Below are 24,869 nucleotides of genomic sequence, written 5' to 3' on the forward strand. Positions count from 1 at the left end.
TTTTTGTGGGGGATACCATCTTAAGAGAGTACATGGCAGGATATAAGGAAAGACAAACTTATAGCAAGGCAGTACTGACAAACATCTCAAACTAGATCAAAATTCTGCAGGAAAAATGTAGAGCCTACCCTGGAAAGAACAGAAAGGAAACCCTACAGGAGGATTTTTTTTTAATGGGTCACTGCTACACAGGTAAGCAAGAGCCCTGCAGCCTTAGGGGACTGCCAGTCTTGGTGTTAATTTGACAATGGAAGAAAGTAGCAAAGAGACTAAATCAGCTGCCAGAACTAGACTTACTTCAAAGAAAAGGGTAAATTTAAACTAAAAGCTCCTTACCTCTATACCTGTTGGCCACCAAAAGCTTAAGCTAAAAACAAAAATTACTGTAGTAAAACTGGTTTTATCTGGGTCCCCACTGGAGAAAGGGGATAAGGATTGGGACACCTCCTCTCTCTTTCTCATCCATAAATTTCAAAAACAGAGAAAGAACTGAGAATTGAGCATAAGCATCCTCTAAAATATAACCAGTGAAGCAGGAAATATGACTTTTCCAACAGGTCTCAAAACTTAAGACATCTAGGTGTTGCAAAATCTTCCCTGAGATAGCATAACACCTAACAAATAGCAAAAACTCTTTCCATTCTTGAAAAATCAGGAGTACCCTATTTTTCTATCATTCATTCCTCCTTTCTATAGAAGCCAACTATTTCCTCCAAATGCTCAATGCAAATAAAAAGAACAATGCTAAAGAAATTCTATTTAAAAGGTAGGGAAAGTAACACTTTCTTATTTGTTACACTTTTACAACATCTGCACTTACTTTAACAGACTGTTGTAAAAATAAAATAAAATGTGTATCAAAGTTGCTCGGTATTTTTAAAATCAAGTTCAAAAGAACTAAACATCTCCACGTTTCAAGAGTTCACCGAAGATTTTATTAAAGTTTCACATTTGCTTACTTATTTTCTGCCCTCCATAAAATTATTGGAAAATACTTAAAAATTAAAGATAGAAATACTAGAGAGCAGAAACTAATACAAACACAAAGGTAAGAGTAACAAGATTTCTTATAAATATCATCCCAAATTTTTTTATTACTGATAACAATCTTAAAAGTACAAGCTAGACACTTCTCTCGTTTCTTAACTTAAAAACAAAAAACTATAGGGAATGCACTAGTTTCGTCTTTATGGATATTCTTCAACAGTTAAAAAAATTTATCTTAGTAACATATAGTATATATAGATATACGTCTTACCTATTAAAGATTTGATATTTTCTAAGATTAAATCACTAGTAGTATTTCCAGATAAATCTTGCCCCAATTCAGCAATCAGCTTGGCATAACCTTCATTTTCTTCTCTTAACAAATTAAATTTTTGCTGCTTATAACTGAAATTAAACATCATAAAGCAGATAAAATTAATTTCAATTAACAAGCTTGCATAAGAGTATTGTATTCTTCTCACTGAATTTTCTTACTCTCTTATATAAAACAATCATAAGAACAGTTGTTGAAAGTTTACCTCTTTGTCTATCTTTTAGGATAGAAAATAACAGTGATTCTTAAGGGACACCCCAATGTTAATTACACAAGGAAAGGATATCGCTAATAACATAACACTATTTCCATCATTGACAAGAATATACCTTAAAGCCACAGTTGTAAATTATTTTATTGGTAGTAATAAAAGCACTGAATATTATTTTAACTTCTAACACGGAAAAAAATTAACATTGGTTTCACACAGGTAAAGTTCACTGCTGACTCAATAACCATAGGCTACTCTTAAAAGGAAAAAACACAAGACACATGCTAACAGCAACAACAACAAAAATCTTCAAAACGCCTTTAGAAACTTCTAGTATTCAACATGAGAACTAAAAAGCATGCTCAGGTACTTGATCTGCAACATAAAAATACATGTACTTACAAGAGTTTTGTCTTGATTTTAACTGACTTTTGATTGAATTGCTGTGATTGTTTGATAAGCCCTAACGATTCCAATGTTTCTGGATCCAAGCGTTCCTTCAGAACTGTGTCTGAAACTAAATGCTGTATTAAAAAATATTAAAGGCCATTTTACTCCTCAGCATTCCAACTATGTATTCACAATATTAAAACATATTCAAAATTATTTTCCCAAATAAGAATATTAAAATCACCTTATATATATATACATCAACAACTTTATTAAAAGGCTTGGAACTTCAATCTAACAAAAATGATGACTTTCCAAGTACTGAAACATACAGCTTTTTAAAACTTCACTAAAAATTATATGCCATGCTGTACACAACCTAAAAATGACAAGAACTACAGATGTAATTCTGATTAAAATTGAGTCTGTCAACTGAATTTTCTTTAAGATAATGCAGCATTTCAGCCTTCTTTGGCTTCTACTGTTTAAGTCAAATTCTATTGTCTGTCCTCGCAGCAAAGACAAGGACATTCTTCCAGGTCTGAGTAATGGCATTCCGCCTTGGTTTTAAATTTATGAACATAAAATGGTTTGCTAGACAATGATTATGATGAGCTCTAGAATTAATTATTTTTAAACTACCTCCATTCTTTTTCTCCTTGCCTAACAGTTTATGAAAAATTGTTCAGTTTAAAAGCTGTCCATATCATTTCTAGTCACTTGATAGATGCTTACCTTTTCCTTAGTTAGGAACTTACTAGGTCAGGAATATCACCAGAGGTTTTCTATGCATAGATAGTTTAAGTGATATGGTAGCATGCCTATTTCATAGAAAAAAATTAGCATGTCTAATTTTACAAAGCATTCCATTTCAAAACCCAAATCTCACCTTATAATGAACAGTCAACTGAATGTCAATACCCTCCTCCATTAACATGATTATCTGTGATTATAATCATTCCACATAAAATTTAGAAATGGAAAGTATTTTTTAAAACTTACCAAACATGTTAATACCAATTGTGTAAAATAGTCTCTCTTGCTTTTTTCTTCTAAACAATTTGTCTCAATATCTATAATGATGAAGAAAAAGAAAGATGAAAGTTTGATTTTTCTAGACTCCACAACTATAATAAGATACCTGTTTTCTTTAAAACTAGCTAAATTTAAAACTCCTCATTCTGAATTTGGGGAAAAAATTTAAACTGTGGTAAGCATAAGCAGTCCTTCATGTGCATATGAATACTTAAAGATTTATAAATTTTATAAATTATATATTTTAAATTATTATATTATAAATTATAAATATTTATAATTTATAAATACTTATTAAAAACTTATATAAATACTTATAATTTCTCCTCATACTGAAAAACTGACCTTGTGACCAATGGCATATCCATAAAATGGTAAGTTGATTATGGAGCTATGTGCTAAGGCACTGCAAGCAACAAAGCTTCCAAAAAATACTGTTTTCAAAAATGGAAACATTAGGGAATTCCCTGGTGGTCCAGTGGTTAGGACTTGGCGCTTTCACTGCCAAGGGCCAGGGTTCAATCCCTAGTTGGAGAACTAAGATCCCACAAGCCACGCAGAACGGCCAAAAAAAAAAGGGAAACATTCAAGCAAAGTTTAAACAACCACATGTCAGAGATGCTAAGGTAAAAAGCTGAACTGGGTGACAACGAAGATCTCTTCTAATACTAAAGATCCTATTACTCAGAAGATCAAACCCTTGACTTTGGCCACCTTGGTACCATGTTCTAACCAAGCTACTTGGTCACCAACTCTATGAAAACTGTATTAAAAGGTATTTTTAACATCCTATTTTGAATTACAATTCTAGTCAGCAAACAAAACTTCACTCAAGATTTTCATTTTCTTCCTACTGAAATATTTTTTTAAAAAACTGAGACCTCCTTGAGTTTCAGTACATTATTCAAAAAATTTGTCAAACAATTTTCTGATCTAAAGTATAGAGGAAATAAACAATTAGCTCTAAATGGTAAGCATCAAAAACTTCAACCAGGATTAGCAGGATTACAAAATTGATCTCAGGATTGTTTCAACTGATTACACACCACTACCTTATTTTTAAAGTCAATTCATATTTAGAATGTGCTATAGAAAACGGCACCAATTTTAGTGATGTAATAAAAATTGCCCTCTAAAAGTCCTAGGGCTCCCCCAGACAGACATCCTACAACTGCTTTGCTTCAGTTTACTTTCTACTGCCATCACTAAGAATCAAAAGAGAAGAGGACCTATCATTAAACACATCCATATTTTCCGGGGCCTTCTCCACTTTTCCTTCTTGGACAGTGCCATCTCCCAATATTCTGGCAACTACAGCTAAGCACACAGTCAGCTCAAGCGTATTAAGGGAATTTCAGGGTGTAATTTATACAATGTAAATTGCAGTACAATCTCAATCTATCAATAAGACTTTTTTTTTTAACATCTTTATTGGAGTATAATTGCTTTACAATGGTATGTTAGTTTCAGCTTCACAACAAAATGAATCAGTTATATATATACATATATTCCCATATCTCTTCCCGCTTGCGTCTCCCTCCCTCCCACCCTCCATGACTTTTAATCTGTGTGTATCTCAACAATCCCTTCCAGGGACTCCTAGTTGTCTCCTCATTATCTAGTCTTCTGGTCCCTCCTCAGCCTAGAACTTCAAGGATACTGATCTTGAGGGGTCAGGACTAAAGTGGGCCTATTCTTTTAACCAATATCCATCTACCCTCAAAGGCCCTACAGTCCCTAAGATCTACCTCCAAAGTCCCCAAGATGAGAGCATTTGGGTAGCACGTTCATCCTCTTCAAGTAAAGTCTACTCTCCTCTCAGCCATCGGACCTGATTAACTCTCTGGGTTCTGACCATATTAGGAAATGCTTAATGGGACCTCAGTAAATTTCTTGGCTAAACTATCTCAATAATCAATATAGGACTCTACTATTCCAATTATGCTTTCCCTGTTTTCTTTATTCTTTTTGTTCTAACTTACGAAATCATTCATTATTTATTCATTATTTCTGACTCCTCAACCCCAAATCAGCACCTAGTAAGTTTTCTTTAATTTCCCTCTGATTTTCCTAAAAAGCCCTCAGCCATTTCCATCTCTAGGCCCAGTATCACCAACCACCTAACCCAGCTCAGAGGTCCCATCAGTGCATCAAGTCACATCAGACTCTCCTTTCGGGTTAATATAGCTCTCAGGCCCCCTCACCCTTACATGATTAATCTTTTAAAGGAAATTGTTATCTTAACCAGGAAAGTACAGCACTGATTTCTCTTATACCTGTTAAAATATTAGAAAGATAACATGATACACTAGAAAGATCATGGACTCTAGAACCAAAAAAACCCAGGTTCAAACCCTGCCTTATACTAGTTGTGTGGCCTTGAAAAATCACTTTTCTGAGCTTCGATTTTCTGATCCATGTATCTACTTTACAGAATGCTGTGAGGATTTAAATGAAATTAAATGCTTAACATACAGAAGGTGCTCCAAAATGGCACCTACATTATTATTACTGTGATCATCATTATAATTATCATCATCATTATTAGAGGTAGCTCACATTCTCACTCCTATTCCCCTACCTCGGTCTGGGGTCACCCTTGGATCATTTTTTTTCTGCCAAGGGTGGGGGTACGTGAGTGAGGGGGCAGGTGAGGGAAATTCTCTTTCCAAGTTTGCCGTCCTGATCCTGCTTGTAAAAATGGACTGGATAGGCTAAAAGAAATTTCCCAAGAGCAACCAAACATCATCTTCATGAATTCATGTTACTAGTAAAAAGCAACGACTTGTAATAATAATTCATATTATATAACTAAATAACTATGAAGGGAAAATATATCCTAATAAAATAAGTCAATATAAAAAATTACTAGAACTTACTAGTAAGCTGATAATTGACGATTACCCAAAGAAAGATATAAAATGTACTCCTGACACTATCAATGAATAACAGCTTCCACACAATGGTACCTACAAATCACTCTTTAAGTCTTACAAATTTATAGTAAAAACAAACAATTTTCTAAATTGAAACCTGTCTCGTGTTATATTTATTAGTAACATAATATAATATCTTTAGTGCCTGCTCTAAAAATTAAGCTTAAAAGGTTTTTGTTGTTGGCATAAATCAATCAATCCAATAGACAGCATGAACAAATACTTTATCATCTAAACCAGGATAGTTTTAAGATTGAAAGAAGGCACAATTAATAATTACGCCAGGAGAACAAAACAAAAAGGGGACATACGGTCACCAGTCAATGGTCTTTTCATTTATCACTCACGGTCCACACACATTTTGACCTGTTCCCAACCTTACTGTTGTTATAAAATCTTAAACGTCCTGAAGGATCAAGGACCAGACATTTAGATTTGTTGCAGTCAAATTTATTCTCAGTAAGACATTTAAGTAACCTATCTAATTCTAAGAGTTAAGATTAATGAGCTAAAGTAATTCATTCCAACTTGACAAAGTCTCAGAGGATAACTCATATTTTAAAGCGAATATTATAATGTTTGGTAATGTTTTCTAACAGGTCAAAGTTACAGAAAGCATAAGACTGATGAGGAAAACTGTGCTCAAAGATACTTTAATTCAGATTTAAAATCAGAGAAATAAATTTGTAATATACATTATTTTTTAAATCCATGCCTCCCATGGAGGGACACTACCTTTTGTTCTAAGTCAAAGAAATATTCCTTTCTTATCTTGCATGAATTCTTATTTATTCTGGACAAATAGAGAAGCTGCTATTTCCAAAGTTGGTTTCTCATCCTCAAAACAAAAGTACTTTTGATTACTTTGGCTCTTCTTGCTCTCTCTAAAATTAAGAAGAATCAAAAGAGTACAATAGTAAAGTAAATACCTCTTGAGTATCCTAAGTTTGAGATTCTGACATTCATTGATAATCTGCACTGAATAATATTAATTAGGTGGTTACTAAAATCTGAATAATTCAGACTAACTTATCTTCAGAAAACTTGGCCTTTTTACTTGAAATGACTTAATTTAGCTCAATTTTATATAAAGATACATTCTGAAACACTCAAACTATTTGAATTATAAACTAAAACTATTTAAAGCTAGCTTATAAATAGTAATTAAACTCACATCTGACTTATAATATATATTCCCTGTAAAGTAAAATATATATATATTCTAGATTTGTAGAAACATTTGTAAAATCCGCAGTTTGAAAGACAGCATTTTATTTAACACAGTACATTAATTTACCAAACAACACTTTTTACAGGTGAAATAAAGGTTTATTAATACCTACCTAATATGCAGAATACGTCGGCAAGAATGGAGGGCATATCCTCACGAAATTCCTAATTTTAAAAAATACAATTATTCATAGTAAATACTAGAATAGCACACTAGCAATTATTATGGTTTCAGAAAAACACTCTTCAGTAAAACTTAAAAACAAAACCCTAATACCACTATGTTGACAAATAAAAGTTTTCAAGTTTCATAATATAGAGAAAATTAAGAGGGAGATAATGGTTGAAAAAAATGTTTAAATGTCTACCATGAAATAACTTGAGTTTAAAAAAAAAAAGAAACTTTAAACAAGCACCTCAGGAAATAATAAAGAACACAAATGAGTAACATTTTTCCAGTGAAGTTTCATGTCAGAAACCACTGGAATTTGGAGTACCTTACACCTACCTAAAGCAAGACTGTTAAATATGGTACATTTTTCATCTAAAACTTTAAATGTTGTGCTCATGCCTGAGTCAACACTGATCTATGCAAAGATCATAGTATTATCAGAACAAAAATCTAAAAAATGCAATAATAATTACAAGCTGTTGTCTCATAACTCAAGATTCTCTGAAGATGAAAATAATTACCAAAAATCTATCTTTATTTTCTTTATGCACTGATGTTTGCAGCCTTTGGAGAAACTGACCCGAAACTCTCCCCTCATTTCTGGATGAATACTTCAGCATTTATCCTAGATTTGTCTCCTGACTTCCCACTCCCACACCCAATTTTAGAGCCATTTTCCATTAGTAAGGATCATAGTTCAATTATTGCAATTAGTTTGCTGGCACTATAGCAACCCTAAAATTAGCCTACTTTCAGAGAGTAAAGGAAAGAAATATAATTCTAAAGAAAAAACTGGTAGCTGTAAGAGACAGACAAGATATGTTTCTGTGGCTAAGATATGGGACAGTGCAATATAGGACTATGAGAATCTAGCCACGACAAAGAATCCAGCTGCAGAAGTATATATATCACTAAGGACTCAAAGAAAGAGAAGCTAAGTAAGAACAAAACACACATTAAGTTCATTTGGACTATTCATTTTCAATAAATGGGAAAAGTATTAGAATCAAATTCCATTAACACACTAAACCCTATACTGATGCCCAATTTACAGAATGAAATAACCTTCATTGCCGATCAGACATTAGTCTCTTCTTAAGGGCTATGAAATTTGGCTATGTCTACTTGAATGCAAGTGCTCCAAAACAATAGAGCAAGACAAGAGTTTTCAAACATGGAATATTAGTTGTTGAAGAAATAGACTACTCCAACACAAGCTAATCAGATAGAGACAGTTGAGAGGTAAAGGAGAAACTCATATTGAACCTCTACTGTTCAAATACATCTCAACATGAGGGGGGGGAAAAAATCACAACTACTAAACATAGAAAGTCCTTAAGACCATCCTCGGGAAAGCACAAAAATCATACAAAGAAAAAGGCTACAGAAGCTTAAAGCAGCACAGGGGAAATTCATACTGACATCAAGAAACTCCAGGTACCACCTCAATAATACTTATTATGAAAGCTGTTCTCAACTGGGCAGATAATTTTATTTATACAAGTGTAAAACCCAGCCTAATAATAATAGAATAATACACCACTTGTAATAAAATGAAACTTAACTCCTGCTTTACAATAAACACCCTTACAATTTGAGAGTTCATCTTTCAATTCAAATACCAAACAACCATGGAAAGTATCTGGTCTGAATCTAACTTAAATTTTCTAATAAATAAAAGAGTGAAACAGAATATCCACTTAAAGGTTAGGGAAAAATCTAGTTATCATTTTCTAAAGCAAACAACAAACAACGGGAAAATTAGCATCAAGCAAACATTAGAATCATACAACCTCAATTTAAAATAATTTAATCCTCAATTTTTTTAATACATTTAATTTCTAAACATAACCACAAACAAAAGAAAATGCCTTGTTATGCTATACTGGGAGAACAGTCTAACCAAATTATTTTTTTATAGGAGCTTTTTTTTTTTGTCCTCCCAGCTTACATAATATTTCCTGCTCTACTCACAACCAGAGAAAAAGATTAAAATACCTATATTTCTGTCTAGCAACAATGGCTTACCAATATTATCTTAAAACATTCACTACTATAATTTTGAATAAAATGAAATACAAGTTATACACGTCAGGGATCCTTGCATCAAAGGCAAAAAGAAATATGTAACAATTATCAAATTTAAAAAACATATATATATACTTACACTAATGTCATTAAGAACATTAGATGCCTGTTCATGCTTTAGATTTCCTTTAATGACATGGCATGATAACTCATAAAGAGCTTGCTGGAAATCTGTCAAACATAAAAGAAAGAGTATAATGACACAGTCTCTTGAACATGAAAGGTAGACTCTCTAGGGGAAGATCTACGTATTTCCTACTTCTCGGAATTATTATAAACATCAATAATGATTAAGAAAACTATACTTCTAATGCTTCTCTCTAGCAGACTTTTTCCTTTTATTTTCACAAAAACAATACTTAGAGTAGAAAAAAGTTAACCTTGACTCCACTACTATAACATAACTACTGCTTGAGCACTTCCTTGCAATCTTTTTCTATATGTCTACATATTTTACATACTTGCATTCATAGTTTACATCATTTGGCATTCTGATTACCTGACAAACATTTCTAAAAGCATTTTCTCGTGCTACCAAAGTCTACGAAATTATTTTTAATGAGTGCATAGAACTCTAGCAAGTGAATATAAACTAACCATTCTTCTCGCCAGGAGATTCACAGATTTTTCTAACTATATTCAGATTATAGTCAATTCAATCGCAGGGCTACACTGACAACAGATAAGGAATAGCAGTAAATATAAAATTTAATTTTACCCATATCCTACTGTCAGAGAAATTTCTCCCCAAAATCTCATTTTCTCCTCTATTTCCATCAGAATTCAAACTAAAATACATTCAGCCCTCTGTATCCATAGGTTCTGCATCCACAGATATGGAGGGCTGACTTTAGTCACTGTACAATGCCATTTTATATAAGGGACTTGAGGATCCTCAGATTTTGGTATCAGAGGGGGCTCCTGGAACCAATCCCCTGCAGATACTAAGGGATGATCGTAGTTACATATGTACATACACACATAAAACATCAGTCCTATGAGAACTGTCAACCACATGTACAGTAGTCTCATTCACTATTAATCAGCATAGCCCCCCCTTTCCTGGAGAAGGAATTTGAGGAGGGGGGAGGAGTTAATGGTCAGGTGAACACCTCCTTTCAGCCACCTTTTTCTTTAGTCCCATACACTAAAATCTTTATCTCCTTCCTCTCATTAAAAGTAGGAAAACAAGTAGCTCTAAAAACATTAATGTAAAATAAAGTCAATTTATAATCCACTTTTGAAATAAATCAAAAAATCTTTCAGGGCAATATAACAAGTTAAGAAATCAAATATCTGGGAGTTCCCTGGTGTTCTAGTGGTTAGGATTCGGTGATTTCACTGCTGTGGCCGGGGTTCAATCCCTGGTCGGGGAACTGAGATCCTGTAAGCTGTGCAGTGTGGCCAAAAAATAAAAAGTTAAAAGAGAAATCAAATATTTAAAAATCTTCTCCTTTGGTCTACTACTAGCCACAAAAAAGGAACATAACAGAAATCAAAACGTTTATCAATCCCCCTTTAAACAATGAAAATAGTATTTTACAATGAAGTAAATTCGTCCATTAAATTATTCACAAAAGAAATACAGCCAGATTATCCCAATTCCTTATGAAGAATCCATTAAATATATTCTACCTTTTTCACAAATATGCCTTCATTATGCTTATAGTAAACTATATAAAAACTAAAATGCAAAGGAAAAATTTCTGTTAGTACGGTAGGAATATGAGGTCAATTTCATGCTTTCAATTTCCATTAATAAAATGCTTTTATAACGAATAATAGCCATTTGAAGTTATCCAGTTAACTAAGATTTTTTAAAAAGCAATCACTCTTAGAAGCACAAAACAGCTGAGCATCATAAACTAAATTCCCGTAAGAATATGGGCTCACAGGGGCTGAGGGAATTCTAATCTTAATCAAAGGAGATTAAAGTAGAGAACAAATGGCCCAGGTCATCTTGCTGACACTAAGTGACATAAAAACAATCACAATGTAATCCACAAAGTAGCAAAGACAGTCCCCAATTCACATGTTATTTAAATGCCCATTTAAGTGGCTAGCCCTGCAAAATCCACAAAGCCCTGCAAAATCTACACTAAAGCTGAAAGCCCTGCAAGAAAGCCCTGCAAAATCTACACTAAAGCTGAAAAACTTTACATTTACAATGGGGAGGAAAACTTACAACCCTTATAATTACACAGAAAAGAATAAATGCTAACGTTTCAGAAAAAGCAGCTTTAAGAACAGCCACAAGTAAAAGGGACTTCTAGACATTCTTTGTGGAATTTGAACATTTTAGACACTAGTTCTTGGTTATGTCGAATATCACTAAGACTACTCATGTTTATCAGCCATCCTTACAACGTTATTTTATGGGGGTGTGGGAAAGAGACTTATAAAAAGAACAAGGAGAAGCAGCGTGTGCAAGGGAAACTGCCTGCCTGAAATGAAATCAATTTGAGGGAGAGGCACAAAGGGAAAAAAGGGCACAAGGAACACCACCCAAACTCAATCCTCCTGAGATAGACGAAGGAAATTCTGAAGAAACAACATTCAATTCCCTGCATGGACTACCCACTGGGGCCCTCAGACCAAAGCTTGATTGTTGGCAGATATCAGCCAAAGAGTGTTATGCACTGAGGAAGTAGGCAAGGGCTCATATTAAGGTAATATTTAATTTCTGATAAAAGTAAACTTATCTACAGAAAATTATCTCATATTTTTTTATTTAAAATAGAATATTGACTATAAATTATTTTTCCAGATTTGAAAAAAAAATGTTATGGGTTCTATCCCCAATGAAAGCTACACATGAAAATGCTTTAAACTTACTGGGCATTACTGCTTTTGTTTTTGCCCCTCCTTTTCTAAATCCATATACCTAATTTTATTTATTTTTTTTATTTTTTATTTTTTTGCGTTATGCGGGCCTCTCACTGTTGCAGCCTCTCCCGTTGCGGAGCACAGGCTCCGGACGCGCAGGCTCAGCAGCCATGGCTCATGGGCCCAGCCGCTCCGCGGCATGTGGGATCTTCCCAGACCGGGGCATGAACCCGTGTCCCCTGCATCGGCAGGCGGACTCTCAACCACTGCGCCACCAGGGAAGCCCCATATACCTAATTTTAAATTAATGAAAGTTAAATAGCAAGTCCTTTAAAATTAACATAACTAAAAATTTACACCCTGTTTAATAACATTTTACTTAATATACCATATTTGTGATATGCAGTAGTAAACAACTCTGTTCCTTTTAATGTTTTCCATGACACTACCTTTAACAAGATCCCCAGATACCACCTAAACATAACCAGCTTTAGTAAAAACACTGAACCTCAGTTTCTGGAAGTTTCCTAGTGCCAAAAAGATCAGAATAGTTTTTTTTTCCATGCTAGCTCTTCTCTTCTGTTTATGATTGATACCTAGCCTGTATAAGTTTTACTACAGCTAGCCACTGCTGAAATGTAGGTAAATATACCATGTTACAATTATAAAAGCCAAGCAACGTTATATGACTATTATGCAGGCAAAAGACAACCATATAAAGAGATATATAGTCTTACTATAACTATAGTTTTAATCTCAATTCTAATATATTCATATAAAAGCTTTATATAATGTGAATATCTTAGACCTTTTGCTTTTATTCATAAAATTTAATGGAAAACAGGATATTTATTAATTTTGACCAAGCCAAAAATAATAGCTATGATACTTTATTTATTTATTTTTTTTTGGGCTGCGTTGGGTCTTTGTTGCAGCGCGCAGGCTTTCTCTAGCTGTGGCAAGAGGGGGCTACTCTTCATGGGGGTGCACGGGCTTCTCATTGTGGTGGCTTCTCTTGTTGCAGAGCACAGGCTCTAGGCATGCAGGCTTCAGTAGCTACAGCAAGCAGGCTCAGTAGTTGCAGCACATGGGCCCTAGATTGCGCAGGCTTCAGTAGTGGCACGTGGGCTCAGTAGTTGTGGTGCACAGGTGATAGGGTGCGCGGGCTTCAGTAGTTGTGGCTCGCGGGCTCTAGAGTGCAGGCTCAGTAGTTGTGGCGCACGGGCTTAGTTGCTCCATGGCATGTGGGATCTTCCCGGACCAGGGATCAAACCCATGCCCCCTGCATTGGCAGGAGGATTCTTAACCACTGTGCCACCAGGGAAGTCCTATGATACTTTTAAAAGTCTTACCTCTAGAAGTTGAACTATCATGGCTTTTATTTTCACTGAGGATCCGGCATAAATGCAAACTAGAATAAAACAAATAATCTGTATTAATTTCTAATCCTAACATAGATAATCCTTATAGAGCAAATTATATCAACTAAAAATATCTGGAAATGTATCAGATATTTTTAAATCTATTAGTTTATAATTTAAATAAACCTATAAACCCTAATTGGTCAGAACTGGAGGATGCTAGTGAATCAAGTCATTATTTTGAAAACTGGTAAATAAAAGAATGAAAATCAAGCACTTATTCTGCCTTTTGTATATGAATGAATAGTTAATAAGAAATGCCTCTGTTAGTATTTCAGCTAACAAACAAAGGAATGGTAGAATTAGAACAGCACCATTTTAAGGTCCCTAATAAATTAAAGGATCTAGGCATCTATTAATGGCTGTTCACATCACAAAAGACAATCAGATATTATGTGCCTCCTGATCCTGATATACAAGAATACACCACCACCTATGAAGTTGTCTTTAAAGGGGGGGGGGCAATAACTTAAATTCAAACTGTGAGAAACTCTATAGGACAACGGCCCAGTCTCTTCAACAAATATATTACAAGGGAAAATAAAAGATGGTGCGGGATCCTTAGGGTGAAAAAGGCTTAAGAGATGTATCGATCACAGTGTATGGCTCCTTATTTGGATCCTGTTTCAAACAAATATTTTAAAAATTAACATTTATGAGTCAACTGGAATATTTTATAACTTTTTAAACGATAGATGCTGAAATATCTACACATGAAATATTTACTTCAAAAGTATGGGAAAATGGGTAGGGTTATAGATGAAACAAGACTGGTTAGCAGTTGATAAATATTTAAGTTGGTTGATGATTTCATTGGGGAGCTATTATATCTACTTTCTCATCTGAGACTTTTTTCCTATAACAAAGTTTAAAAACAAAAAGTTGAAATTTTTTCATAAAATTAAAAAAAATACTTGTTGTATGGTGAATATTTCTTCACTAATTTAAATACAGCAAAGGATAGATATACAGTATACAGTGCAAAGAGGTATGTTTAATTGGAATTCCAGAAAGAAGAGAGAACAGGGCAAAAGCAGTATTTGAAGAAATAATAGCCAAGAATTCAGTTTTCCAGAACTGAAGTGAAATCCGTATCTGGTTATATCAATAGTAAAACTACAGAAAACCAAAGACAAAATCATTTAAGCACCTGAGGAAAAAAAGGCAATTATTACCTTCATGACTTCTCAACAAGAACACTTGATAGCTGGAACATACACTCAAGGTGCTAAAACAAAGTACCTGTCAACCTAAAATTCTATACCCAAAAAACACAGTTCCAAGAAAAGACAAAATAAGGACTGAATTTCAGACTAATAAAAATTGAGTTCACATACTAAAAGAAATGCTTGAGGACATTCTTCAGGCGGGATAAAAATGATCCCAGAAAGAACCTTAGAGTTGCAGCAAGAAATGAGGGAAAAAAGTGCTAAGTATATAGGTAATTCTAATTTAATATTAACTGAATAATAATAATAGTGACTTATGGTATTTAAACATGTGTAGTATTAAATATAGAGAGATAAATATATAAATGGAAAAACACTGAAATACATCAAGGCTAACGTGGGTTTATCCCAAATACACAAAGTTGGTTCAAATTAACTCACCACATTAAACTGACTTTTAAAATAACACAATAATTCAGGAATAGGTTCTATTCCTAATTTTCTAAAAGTCCTTTTATGCATAAAAGACATTTGACAAAATTCAACTTCCATTCACTATTTTTTAAAAAGACTTTTAGAAAATCAGGAATAGAAAAAAACTTATAATTTGATAAAGTAGCAGTTCTGATAGTGTGGTTCACAAACCCCTGATCCCCAAGACACTTTCTAGAGCTCTGTAAGCTCAAAACTATATTCATAATAATACTAAGACTTCATTTCCCTTCTTTTGCTGTAATGACATTTGCCCTAATAATTCAAAAGCAAAGGAAGGTTAAGACGGTTAGCACCTTAACATTTATCAAGGCAGTAGCACCAAACTGTCTCATTGAATTCTTCATTATCAAGAAATCAAAGGAAAGAATATAGCCAGTCTCATGTAAGATGTCACCAAACTGTTTCATTATATATTTCATGACCATTCACAAACAAAAGCCAGTTTCACTTAAGAATGTCCTTGATAGGAGTGACCTCAGCAAGATGGCAAAATAGGAAGCCCCAGGCCTTCCTTCCTCCCATAGAAACACAACTCAACAATACACATATCCAATTCCCTTTACGAGAAATTCAGAAACCAGTTAAGAGGCTCCTGCATCCCAGGCGAGGACTCAACCAGCTGCATCAAAGCTCGTAGGAAAACACAACACACTCTTTCACCATAGTCCCTCCTCCTGGCACAACACCACACAACTGGGAGGAAATTCCCAATTCCCAAATTCTCCCTGAGGAGGGAAAGAGGAGACTGGACTATATATACATCTAACATTCTGATTGGTTGGGGGGGGGAGTGGGCAACAGCTTGGCAGTCTCTCCCTCAACGGAGAAAAAAGAGTGTCCAATAGCCCAGCCTTTGGGGAGGGGGGACTGCCTGAGAGACTGGTTTCTGTCTAGCCTGACTTAGGGCACTGATGGCACCCAGCATACTCTAGCTGCCTGGGAGCCACTAAGAACAAAAAGAGCTGGGTGCTGTGCTGCTGCTTCACAGGACCCATGGTACAACAGATGGACACCAGAGAATGCAAGAGAGTGCCAGTTTCCGGAAAAAAAGAAACTGGAAAATCCCTCTCATCTGGAATCTACACATGAGTCCAGAGAAGACATATCCAGAGAAAAAAATTGAGAGACCCCCAGAATCTATAGCCAAGCTGATTGGTAAAGGCCTTCCCCTGTACTAAAGCAGTCCATAAAGACTGGGGTAAGAGTGTTTTTTCAAATGCAAGGATACCAACACAAATTACAAAGAACATAAAGAAACAGGTAAAATGGCCCAATACAAGAAACAAAATTAGTCTCCAGAAACTGATCCTAAAGAATTGGAGTCATATGAATTATCTGACAAAGAATTTAAAATAACCATCATAAAAATGCTCAATGAGCTCAGGAAAATGATGCATGAACAAAATGAGAATTTTAACAAAAGGACAGAAAATTTTAAAAGAACCAAATTTTGGAGCTAAAGAATGTAACAACTAAACTGAAAAAGTCACTAGAGAGCATTATGGATAATTCAAGAGCATTATGGATAGTCATATACAAAAGAATGAAATTGGACACTTCTTACATCATATACAAAAATCAACTCAAAATAGATCAAATACATAAAAATAAGACCTGAAACTGTAAAACTCCTAGAAAAAAACACAGGGGGAAAGCCTCATGACATTGGTCTTGGCAATGATTTCTTGGATATGACACCAAAAGCACAATGAAAGCAAAAACAGACAAGTGGGACATCAAACTAAAACTTGTGTGCGCAGCAAAGAAACAATGAACAGAATGAAAAGGCAGGGGACTACCCTGGTGGGCCAGTGGTTAAGACTCCATGCTTCCACTGCAGGGGGCATGGGTTCCAACCCTGGTCAAGGAACTAGGACCCTGCGTGCCACACGGTGCGGCCAAAAAAAAAAAAATGAAAAGGCAACCTACGAAATGGAAAAAAAAATGTTTGCAAACCAGCCATGTATCTGATAAGGGGCTAATATCCAAAATATTTAAGAAACGTCTACATCTCAATAGCAAGAAAAAAAATCTGATTTAAAAATGAGCAAAGAATTTGAATAGACATTTTTCCAAAGAAGACATACCAATGGCCAATAGGTGTATTAAAAGATGCTCAACATCACTTATCATCAGAGAAATGCAAATCAAAACCACAATAAGGCATCACCTCACACTTGTAAGGGTGGTCATTATTAAAAAACCCCAAACAAACAAAAAAACCCAGAAATGACATCTGATAAAGGACTATTATCCAAAATATACGAATAACACTTAAAACTCAACAATAAGAAAACAAACAACCCAATTTAAACATGAGCAAAGACCTTAACTGACACCTCATCAAAGAGGATATACAGATGGCAAATAAGCATATGAAAAGATGTTCCACATCATATATCATCAGGGACATGGAAATTTAAACAATGAGATACCACTACACACCCATCAGAATGGCCAAAATCTGGAACACTGCCAACGACAGATGCTGGTGAGGATGTGGTGCAACGTAACTCTCAATCATCACTGGTGGGAATGAAAAATGGTACAGCCACACTGGAACACAGTTTGGTGGTTTCTTACAAAATTAAACATACTCTTACCTTACAATCCAGCAATCCCACTCTCCTTGATATTTACCCAAAGGAGGTGAAAACTTATGTCCACACAAAAACCTGCACATGGATTTATAGCAGCTTTATTCATGACTGCCAAAACTTGGAAGAAACCAGGATATACTTCAGTAGGTGAATGGATACATAAATTGGTACACTGACCCCACAGAATATTATTCAGCACTAAACAGAAATGAGCTATCAAGACATGAAAAGACATGGAGAAACCTTAAATGAACACTAATAAGTCAAAGAAGCCAATCTGAAAAAACTACATAGTATATGTTTCCAACTAAATGTCATTCTGAAAAAGGCAAAACTATGGAGACAGTAAAAAGTTCAATGGTTGCCAGGGGTTAGGAGGAAGGATGAATAGGCAGAGCACAGAGGATTTTTAGGGCAGTAAAAATACTCTGATACTATAATGATGGATACACATCATTACACCTTTGTCCAAATGCATAGAATGTACAACACCAAGAGTGAACACAGAGGTAAACTTTGAATTTGGGGCAATTATGATGTATCAATGTAGGTTCATCAGTTGTAACAAATGTAACACTCTGGTGGGGGATGTTGATAATGGGGAGGCTGTGCATGTGCGGGGGCAGGGGGTAAGGGAAATTTCTGTAACCTCCTCTCAATTTTTCTGTGAACCTTAAAACACCTGTTTAAAAAAATTAATTCTTTAAAAACCAACAGAAAATAAGTGTTAGGGAGGATATGAAGAAACTGGAAACCCTGTGCACTGTTGGTGGGAATGTAAAATGGTAAACAGTACGGAAGTTCCTCAAAAAATTAAAAATAGAACTATCATACAATCTAGCAATCCCACTTCCAGGTATTTACTCATAAGAGTTGAAAAGAGGATATCAAAGAGGTATTTGCACTCCCATGTTCACTGCAGCATTATTCACAATAGCCAAGAGATAGAAACAACCTAAATGTCCATCAACAGATGAATACATAAAGAAAACATGGTGTATACATACAATGGAACATTACTCAGGCACAAAGAAATCCTGTCATATACAACATGGATGAGCCCTGAAGATAGTATGCTAAGTAAATCAGTCACAGAAGGATAAATATGGCATGATTTTCCTTATATGAGGTATCTAAAGTAATCAAGCTCATAGAAGCAAAAAGTAGAATTTCGGTGGTTGCCAGGGGCTAGGGGGAAAGAGAAATGGGAACTTGCTGTTTAATGGGTATAAAACTTCAGTCAAGCAAGATGAAAAAGATCTAAAGATCTGTTGTACTACACTGTGCTCATCGTTAACCATACTGTACTGTACACTTTAAAATGTGTTAAGATTTATCTGATGTTATGTGTTTGTATCTACAATAAAGAAAATGTCCTTAATGAAGTAGTGAAAATTAATTTTAATAAATCCTAGCCCTGAGAACATGCCTTTTTTAAAAATACATATTTTTAATATTCTATGTGACAAATTGGAAAGTATACATAAAACATTTCTGTCACACACCAAAATACCATGGTTGTCTCCAGGAAAATCACCTATACGACTGTTTGAATTCTGAGCTGAACTAGCTGCTTTTTCACAGAACACCATTTTTACTTGAAAGAAATGACAAACTATGGTTATTCGGATTTGGGTCTTTGGCAGGCATTTTCTCAAAAATGAACCAAGAGAGCCAGTCACTTCAAGAAAAACAAATGAGAGTATTTGTTGCCAATGAGAAAATGTAAGGTTTCAAACAAAAATTAGAATTTTGGAAAACTTTTATCTGGCACCATGGACTTGGCTAGTTCCCAATTCATAAAAACTTTCCCGATAAGTTCAGTGATGATACTAAAGAATGTGGGGGGTTTTTATATTATACAATGTATTGTGTCAATATTTGGAAGTGCTGCATCATTCAGCGAACCAATATTTTCCAAATGACCAATGCATGATGTTGCAAAATAATGCATGGGTAAAAGACAGATTCCAAGTAAAAGAGAGACAATTGGATTTCAATTTAACAAAGTACAAAAAGTACACTGATATGGTTTTGGATTTGGCATTGCAACAAACCATTAACAAACTACCACCTGACAAATTTTGACATGATATCAAAGAATATCTACAATTATCTGAAAAGGTTACTAAAATTCTCCTCCTTTTGCCAACTATTTATGTGTGAGGCTGAACTTTCTTCATATACGTCAACCACAACAATATATTGCAACCCCTACTTCACAGCACACATAAAAATCAACTCCAGTTAGATAAGACTTAAAAAGGGAGAGCAAAATAATGTTTCCAGAAAATCATAGGATAAGTTCATTAACCTGAAAATGGAGAGAAACTAGTAAACCCAAAAAAGTACTAATCAAAAAGTAAAAGATTGATAAATTTAACTACATTAAAATGAACAACTTCTGCTCATCAAAAGTCACCACCATAAGAGTGGAAGTACAAGCCTAAGAATAACAAAAGATATTTGCCACACATACAATGTAACCCACAAAGGGGACAAATACAGACTACAGAAAGAACTCCCACAAATCAATGAAAGAAGTGCAAACAATCCAACAGAAAAATGAGGAAAAGATATAAAGAGGCATTTCACAAAAAACCAGAAATCCAAATGGCCAATAACACAGAAAAAGACGCCTATGCTACTACAAATGAACGCATATGCAAAACAAACAGACTCACAGATATAGAAAACAAACTGTGGTTACCAAAGGGGAGAGGGACGGGGGGCGAGGGGAGGGGGAGACAATTTAGGAGTATGGGATTAACAGATACAAACTAATACGTATAAAATAGATAAGCAACAATGATATACTGTATAGCACAGGGAATTATAGCCATTACCTCATAATAACCTGTAATGGAGTATAATCTGCAAAAATACTGAATCACTATGCTGTACCCCCAAAACTAATATAATATTGTAAATAAACTACACTTCAATTTTAAAAATTGGGAAAAATGCCTATGAAAATATGAGCCCCAAGAAAATAACATTAGATACATATTATATTGACCAAAAATTTACAGTCTGACAATATTAAATGTTAGCCAGGATGTGAAGGTGAACTCTCATACACTGCTGGTGGGAGTATATTTTAAAATAGTTTGGCAGTATCTAGCAGAGCTAAAGTTAATCACAATCTAGAACCTAGCCACACATACAATGTATGTATTCTACAGTTCAGTATATATCCCACAAGAACACATGCTGTGTACACTAAGATACCTGTATAAGAATGGTTCTATTGGCACTGTTGGTAACAGCCAAAAGCTCAAAACAACAAAATTGTTCATTGGTAGCCTAAGAGATAAATTGTGGTATAGTTATACAATGGAGTATCTTTTAACTATGAAAATCAAAGAACTGCAAATACTTGCAAAAATATGAATGATTCCTAAAGACATAATGTTGAGCAAAAGCAGCCAGATACAATAGAATACACCCTCTATGATTCCATTTATATGAAATTCAAGAAGAGCAAACTTAAACTTATTTGGGTAGCAAAACTGTAAATAAAAACTAGAGAAAGCCATAAATGTCAGTTACCACAGGGGAGATAAAGAGGGTGCAATCAGGAAGGGGGATTATGTTGACTAGAGCTGGATATGAGTTACATGGGTGTGCATCTTACAGTGATTCTTTAAGCTCTACATTTAGATTTTATGTACTTTTCTGTATTTTTTTAATTTCACATTTCAGAAAAAGAAATATTCTTATTACAAGCTGTACAAAGCTCTAACGAAAAAGAAGAGAACCAATGAATACGCATGTTTCTCACTCTTTTATGTCTAGCAATGCTCTTTCCATAGTCAATAAAACAAGTAACTTTAAGACTTACAGAATATGCTTATATATCACATCTAAGGTGAAATATGATGCCACATGACAATCATCCACAGAGAGATTATCGACTTTGCAGATTATGCATGCCCTTGCAGTTCACCTCTCTGTGTCTTGATTATTTCAATACTTCTTCATCAGAATGAGCAGGGTACGGTTCAATAAACTTTTCCCAGTCAACAATTCATTTGTAGGTCTCACAAAATTATTTTCAAAACCAAAGAACAAAAATACCTTGCCACTGAAGAACAATTACTAAATTAAATCTGCATAGTTTGAAAATCTCATTTAGTTATTAGTTTTTAACCAATTCCTATTAAAAGAACAAAAAAAAACTTTTCAGAGAGCACCTTAGAAATGGTTAAATAAGCTGATTTAAGTTTGACCCCAAGTACTTTCAACTACTTCTGAGAACCAGATAGGCCTTCCAATGTGTTAAGACAGTGGGTAAGCTTTTAATTTCTCAAAATAAGTTAAACCTACCACAAACTTACCTCAGATAAAAAAAAATCAATCTTCATTACATTAGGCAATACAAAAATATCTGCTTCAAGACTATCATCAGAGAATATAACCTAAAAATGTCTGATACTTAGCTCCTTTTTTGTTAAGAGTAAATATATAAGAAGGTGCATCAAGGCTGCTTCAATATTTGCTATAAAGTACTGAAACAATTCCCCCTTGTGGTTCTCACTGTCCCCAGAGGTTCGTTTCCCTTTAGAATGTAGTAGCAGGAAATACTGCATCTTTGACAGAAGAATGCAAGGGAAATCAAGTAACTCATCTTTCCCTTCGTACCCAGGCTACTAAAAAGCAAGGTCAAATATTCCTTCTTACAATGAATGTGTTTGCTTATTCACATTTTCAATAGCTTCATTTTCTATTTGTTTTAATAAGCTTAATGCAAATGTCTTTTGTTATAATCCTTCCAGTGGGGAGGGGGGAATGTCAGTGTTCCAAATCCCACTTAATCTAATGGTACAGTCATTGTTACATAATTTTTAAAAATCATTGAAATGTAATTTCATCTTGTCAGTCACAAGGCCACAAACATATTCATTAAAGGATGCAGATGATAATGTCATCATGAACTATTAATAAGCATCTCAAAGATTTGCTCAAATTGTGTAAGGAATCACTGATGGGTTATTATGATAAGGCAACTTACTTGTATAACAGATACTTTTATTTCCCTAGTATAAAACACTTCTGCCTTAGTTGTTGGAGGAAACTAAAAACAATCACTAAGAATTTTCCCCCAATCAGTAGATTTGTCCCAGCTCTTCCCCTAAGTAATTCACTAACAGAAGTATCCTTAAGTATCCTAAGTATCTTTAAGTATCCTTAAAGAAACAATTGTTTCTGAATGTTGGGTGTCTTACTACAGCTCTCATACAGTTTTAGTTCTCTACCCTAAATTTTAAAGGGAGGAAAACAAAACTACCTCCAACAGTTGCCCATTTTAATGTGGTTTTAAAAATAATCAAATATTCTGCCTCGGTACAAATTCAAATGATTATTTTAGTCCTATAATAACCTCCAAATAATTGAGTTTACCATTTTTTCCACTTTTATAACAGTTTGGTGCTACTGTGGAGATGCTATCTCAGGCCCCTGAGAACAAAGAATATACTTTCTGTCAAATACCTGTGAAACTTAAACTGAATAAAATGTCTTAAGTTCTTCCAAGAACTTAATGTTATTTTGCAAATACTCTTTAACATGAGTATTTGGCTTTCCGTCTTACTTGGTCCTATTTTCCAGTAAAAAAAAACACAACACAAGCCTGCACTACTTGATTATGTTCAACATCTCAAAGTTGGTTCTACATATAAAAAATTGATGTCAATCTGTGCTTCAATTAATTTTTAAAAACAAAACAACAGAAAAGGCTGCATTTTGTTAAGCAAGTGCTACCTCTATTATCATTGATAGAAGAGAGACATAACCCACAAAAATGAATATTGGGACATGTAGTTTTATATTGAAAGATGCATTTAAGAAAATGAAAATATGCACTTATGAGGAGGAAAGGGAACAGGAAATCTTAAAAAAGACAACAGAAGTTCCTGCTCACAAGTACATTAATAGCACTCACACTACCTTAACTAAAGAATAATTTAATTTTTCTAGCAAACAAAGAAAGCAGTAGCCTGGAAAAATGTTCTGATACTGCTATAACATTTTCTGAAGAATGAATTTCTCTTACCAGGGAAATAAGACCAAGACTTATGAACACAGGTCAAATGAGAAAACAAATGCCAAATGAAAAGTAAGACATAAAGAAATGGTTTCAGATAAAGCTTCAGCTGAACTTAGAGCACCTTTTGAAGAAAAAAAAGACTTAAATACTAACACTGAAGTTTCTTAGAATTATTATTTGCTATAAACTCCCTCCTCCAACTTCCCTCCAAAAAATTCAGGACAGACAACATTTAATGAACATCCAAATGTACTTCCATAAGTTCTGGAATATGTCATCTAGTAGCAGAAGAAGAAAAAGAATGGCACCAAAACATTTGGTGATTAAATTTTAAAACTTTATTTTAACTACCAGTAATTAATAAGGTAACACCCAACAAAAATTTCTAATTGATGTATAATTTTTTTAAAAGAAAGAATTAAGTTCTTTAAACAGACAAATAGATGATATTCAACAAATACAAGTATTTCAAAATTAAACTAAGTATTGACATGAGGCTAACATCTTCAGATTAAGAGCTTGGAATATAAATCCTCCATTAAGGTTGCTTGTGACACAAAGAAATGCTGAGCTCACTGTGTTAATCATGCCTACTAAAAACAAAATTCTCCCCTGGATCTACCAGTACATGCAAGTTTATTAGCTTAATCGTGGCAAACTCTATGCTAATATGAAATCATCAAGAAACTAGAGCTCTAATTCCAAACTTAAAGTGATTAAATCCATATCTTGCATATGTCGCAGAATTTCAAAGAGTTTGTATTAAGATGTGAAACTCTGAAGAGCAGATCTAAGTGTTACTGGAAAGGACAATTATGTTTTGGTAGTCCTCCTCTGTCCTTTTGCTATCTCTTGGAAAAGATCATTTTAAGAATTCTGTAATTTACCATGAAAAACATAATCAGTATCTCTGGAAACAACAGATT

At 34.3% G+C, this 24,869-nt stretch overlaps 1 protein-coding gene across 10 annotated transcripts in view; it reads right to left on the reverse strand.

The window, feature by feature from the left end:
* The window catches only part of THOC2 (THO complex subunit 2), a 102,372-nt gene that overhangs the window by 74,380 nt on the left and 3,123 nt on the right, over nucleotides 1–24,869 (reverse strand). For all 10 annotated transcript variants that reach the window (XR_014327138.1, XM_082865209.1, XM_082865208.1 and 7 more), the window contains exons 2-7: nucleotides 13,562–13,620; nucleotides 9,463–9,554; nucleotides 7,237–7,288; nucleotides 2,925–2,995; nucleotides 1,935–2,056; nucleotides 1,259–1,392 (exon numbers count right to left, since the gene is read on the reverse strand). Coding sequence is in view for 9 of the 10 variants with exons in the window: in XM_082865209.1 (XP_082721335.1) it covers nucleotides 1,259–1,392; nucleotides 1,935–2,056; nucleotides 2,925–2,995; nucleotides 7,237–7,288; nucleotides 9,463–9,554; nucleotides 13,562–13,620 (530 nt within the window). In the remaining variant the exon portion in view is untranslated. The remainder of the gene's footprint in view (nucleotides 1–1,258; nucleotides 1,393–1,934; nucleotides 2,057–2,924; nucleotides 2,996–7,236; nucleotides 7,289–9,462; nucleotides 9,555–13,561; nucleotides 13,621–24,869) is intronic.

This window comes from Leucopleurus acutus, assembly GCF_964270905.1.
Source record: "Leucopleurus acutus genome assembly, chromosome: X".
In the NCBI taxonomy this organism is placed as follows: domain Eukaryota; kingdom Metazoa; phylum Chordata; class Mammalia; order Artiodactyla; family Delphinidae; genus Leucopleurus; species Leucopleurus acutus.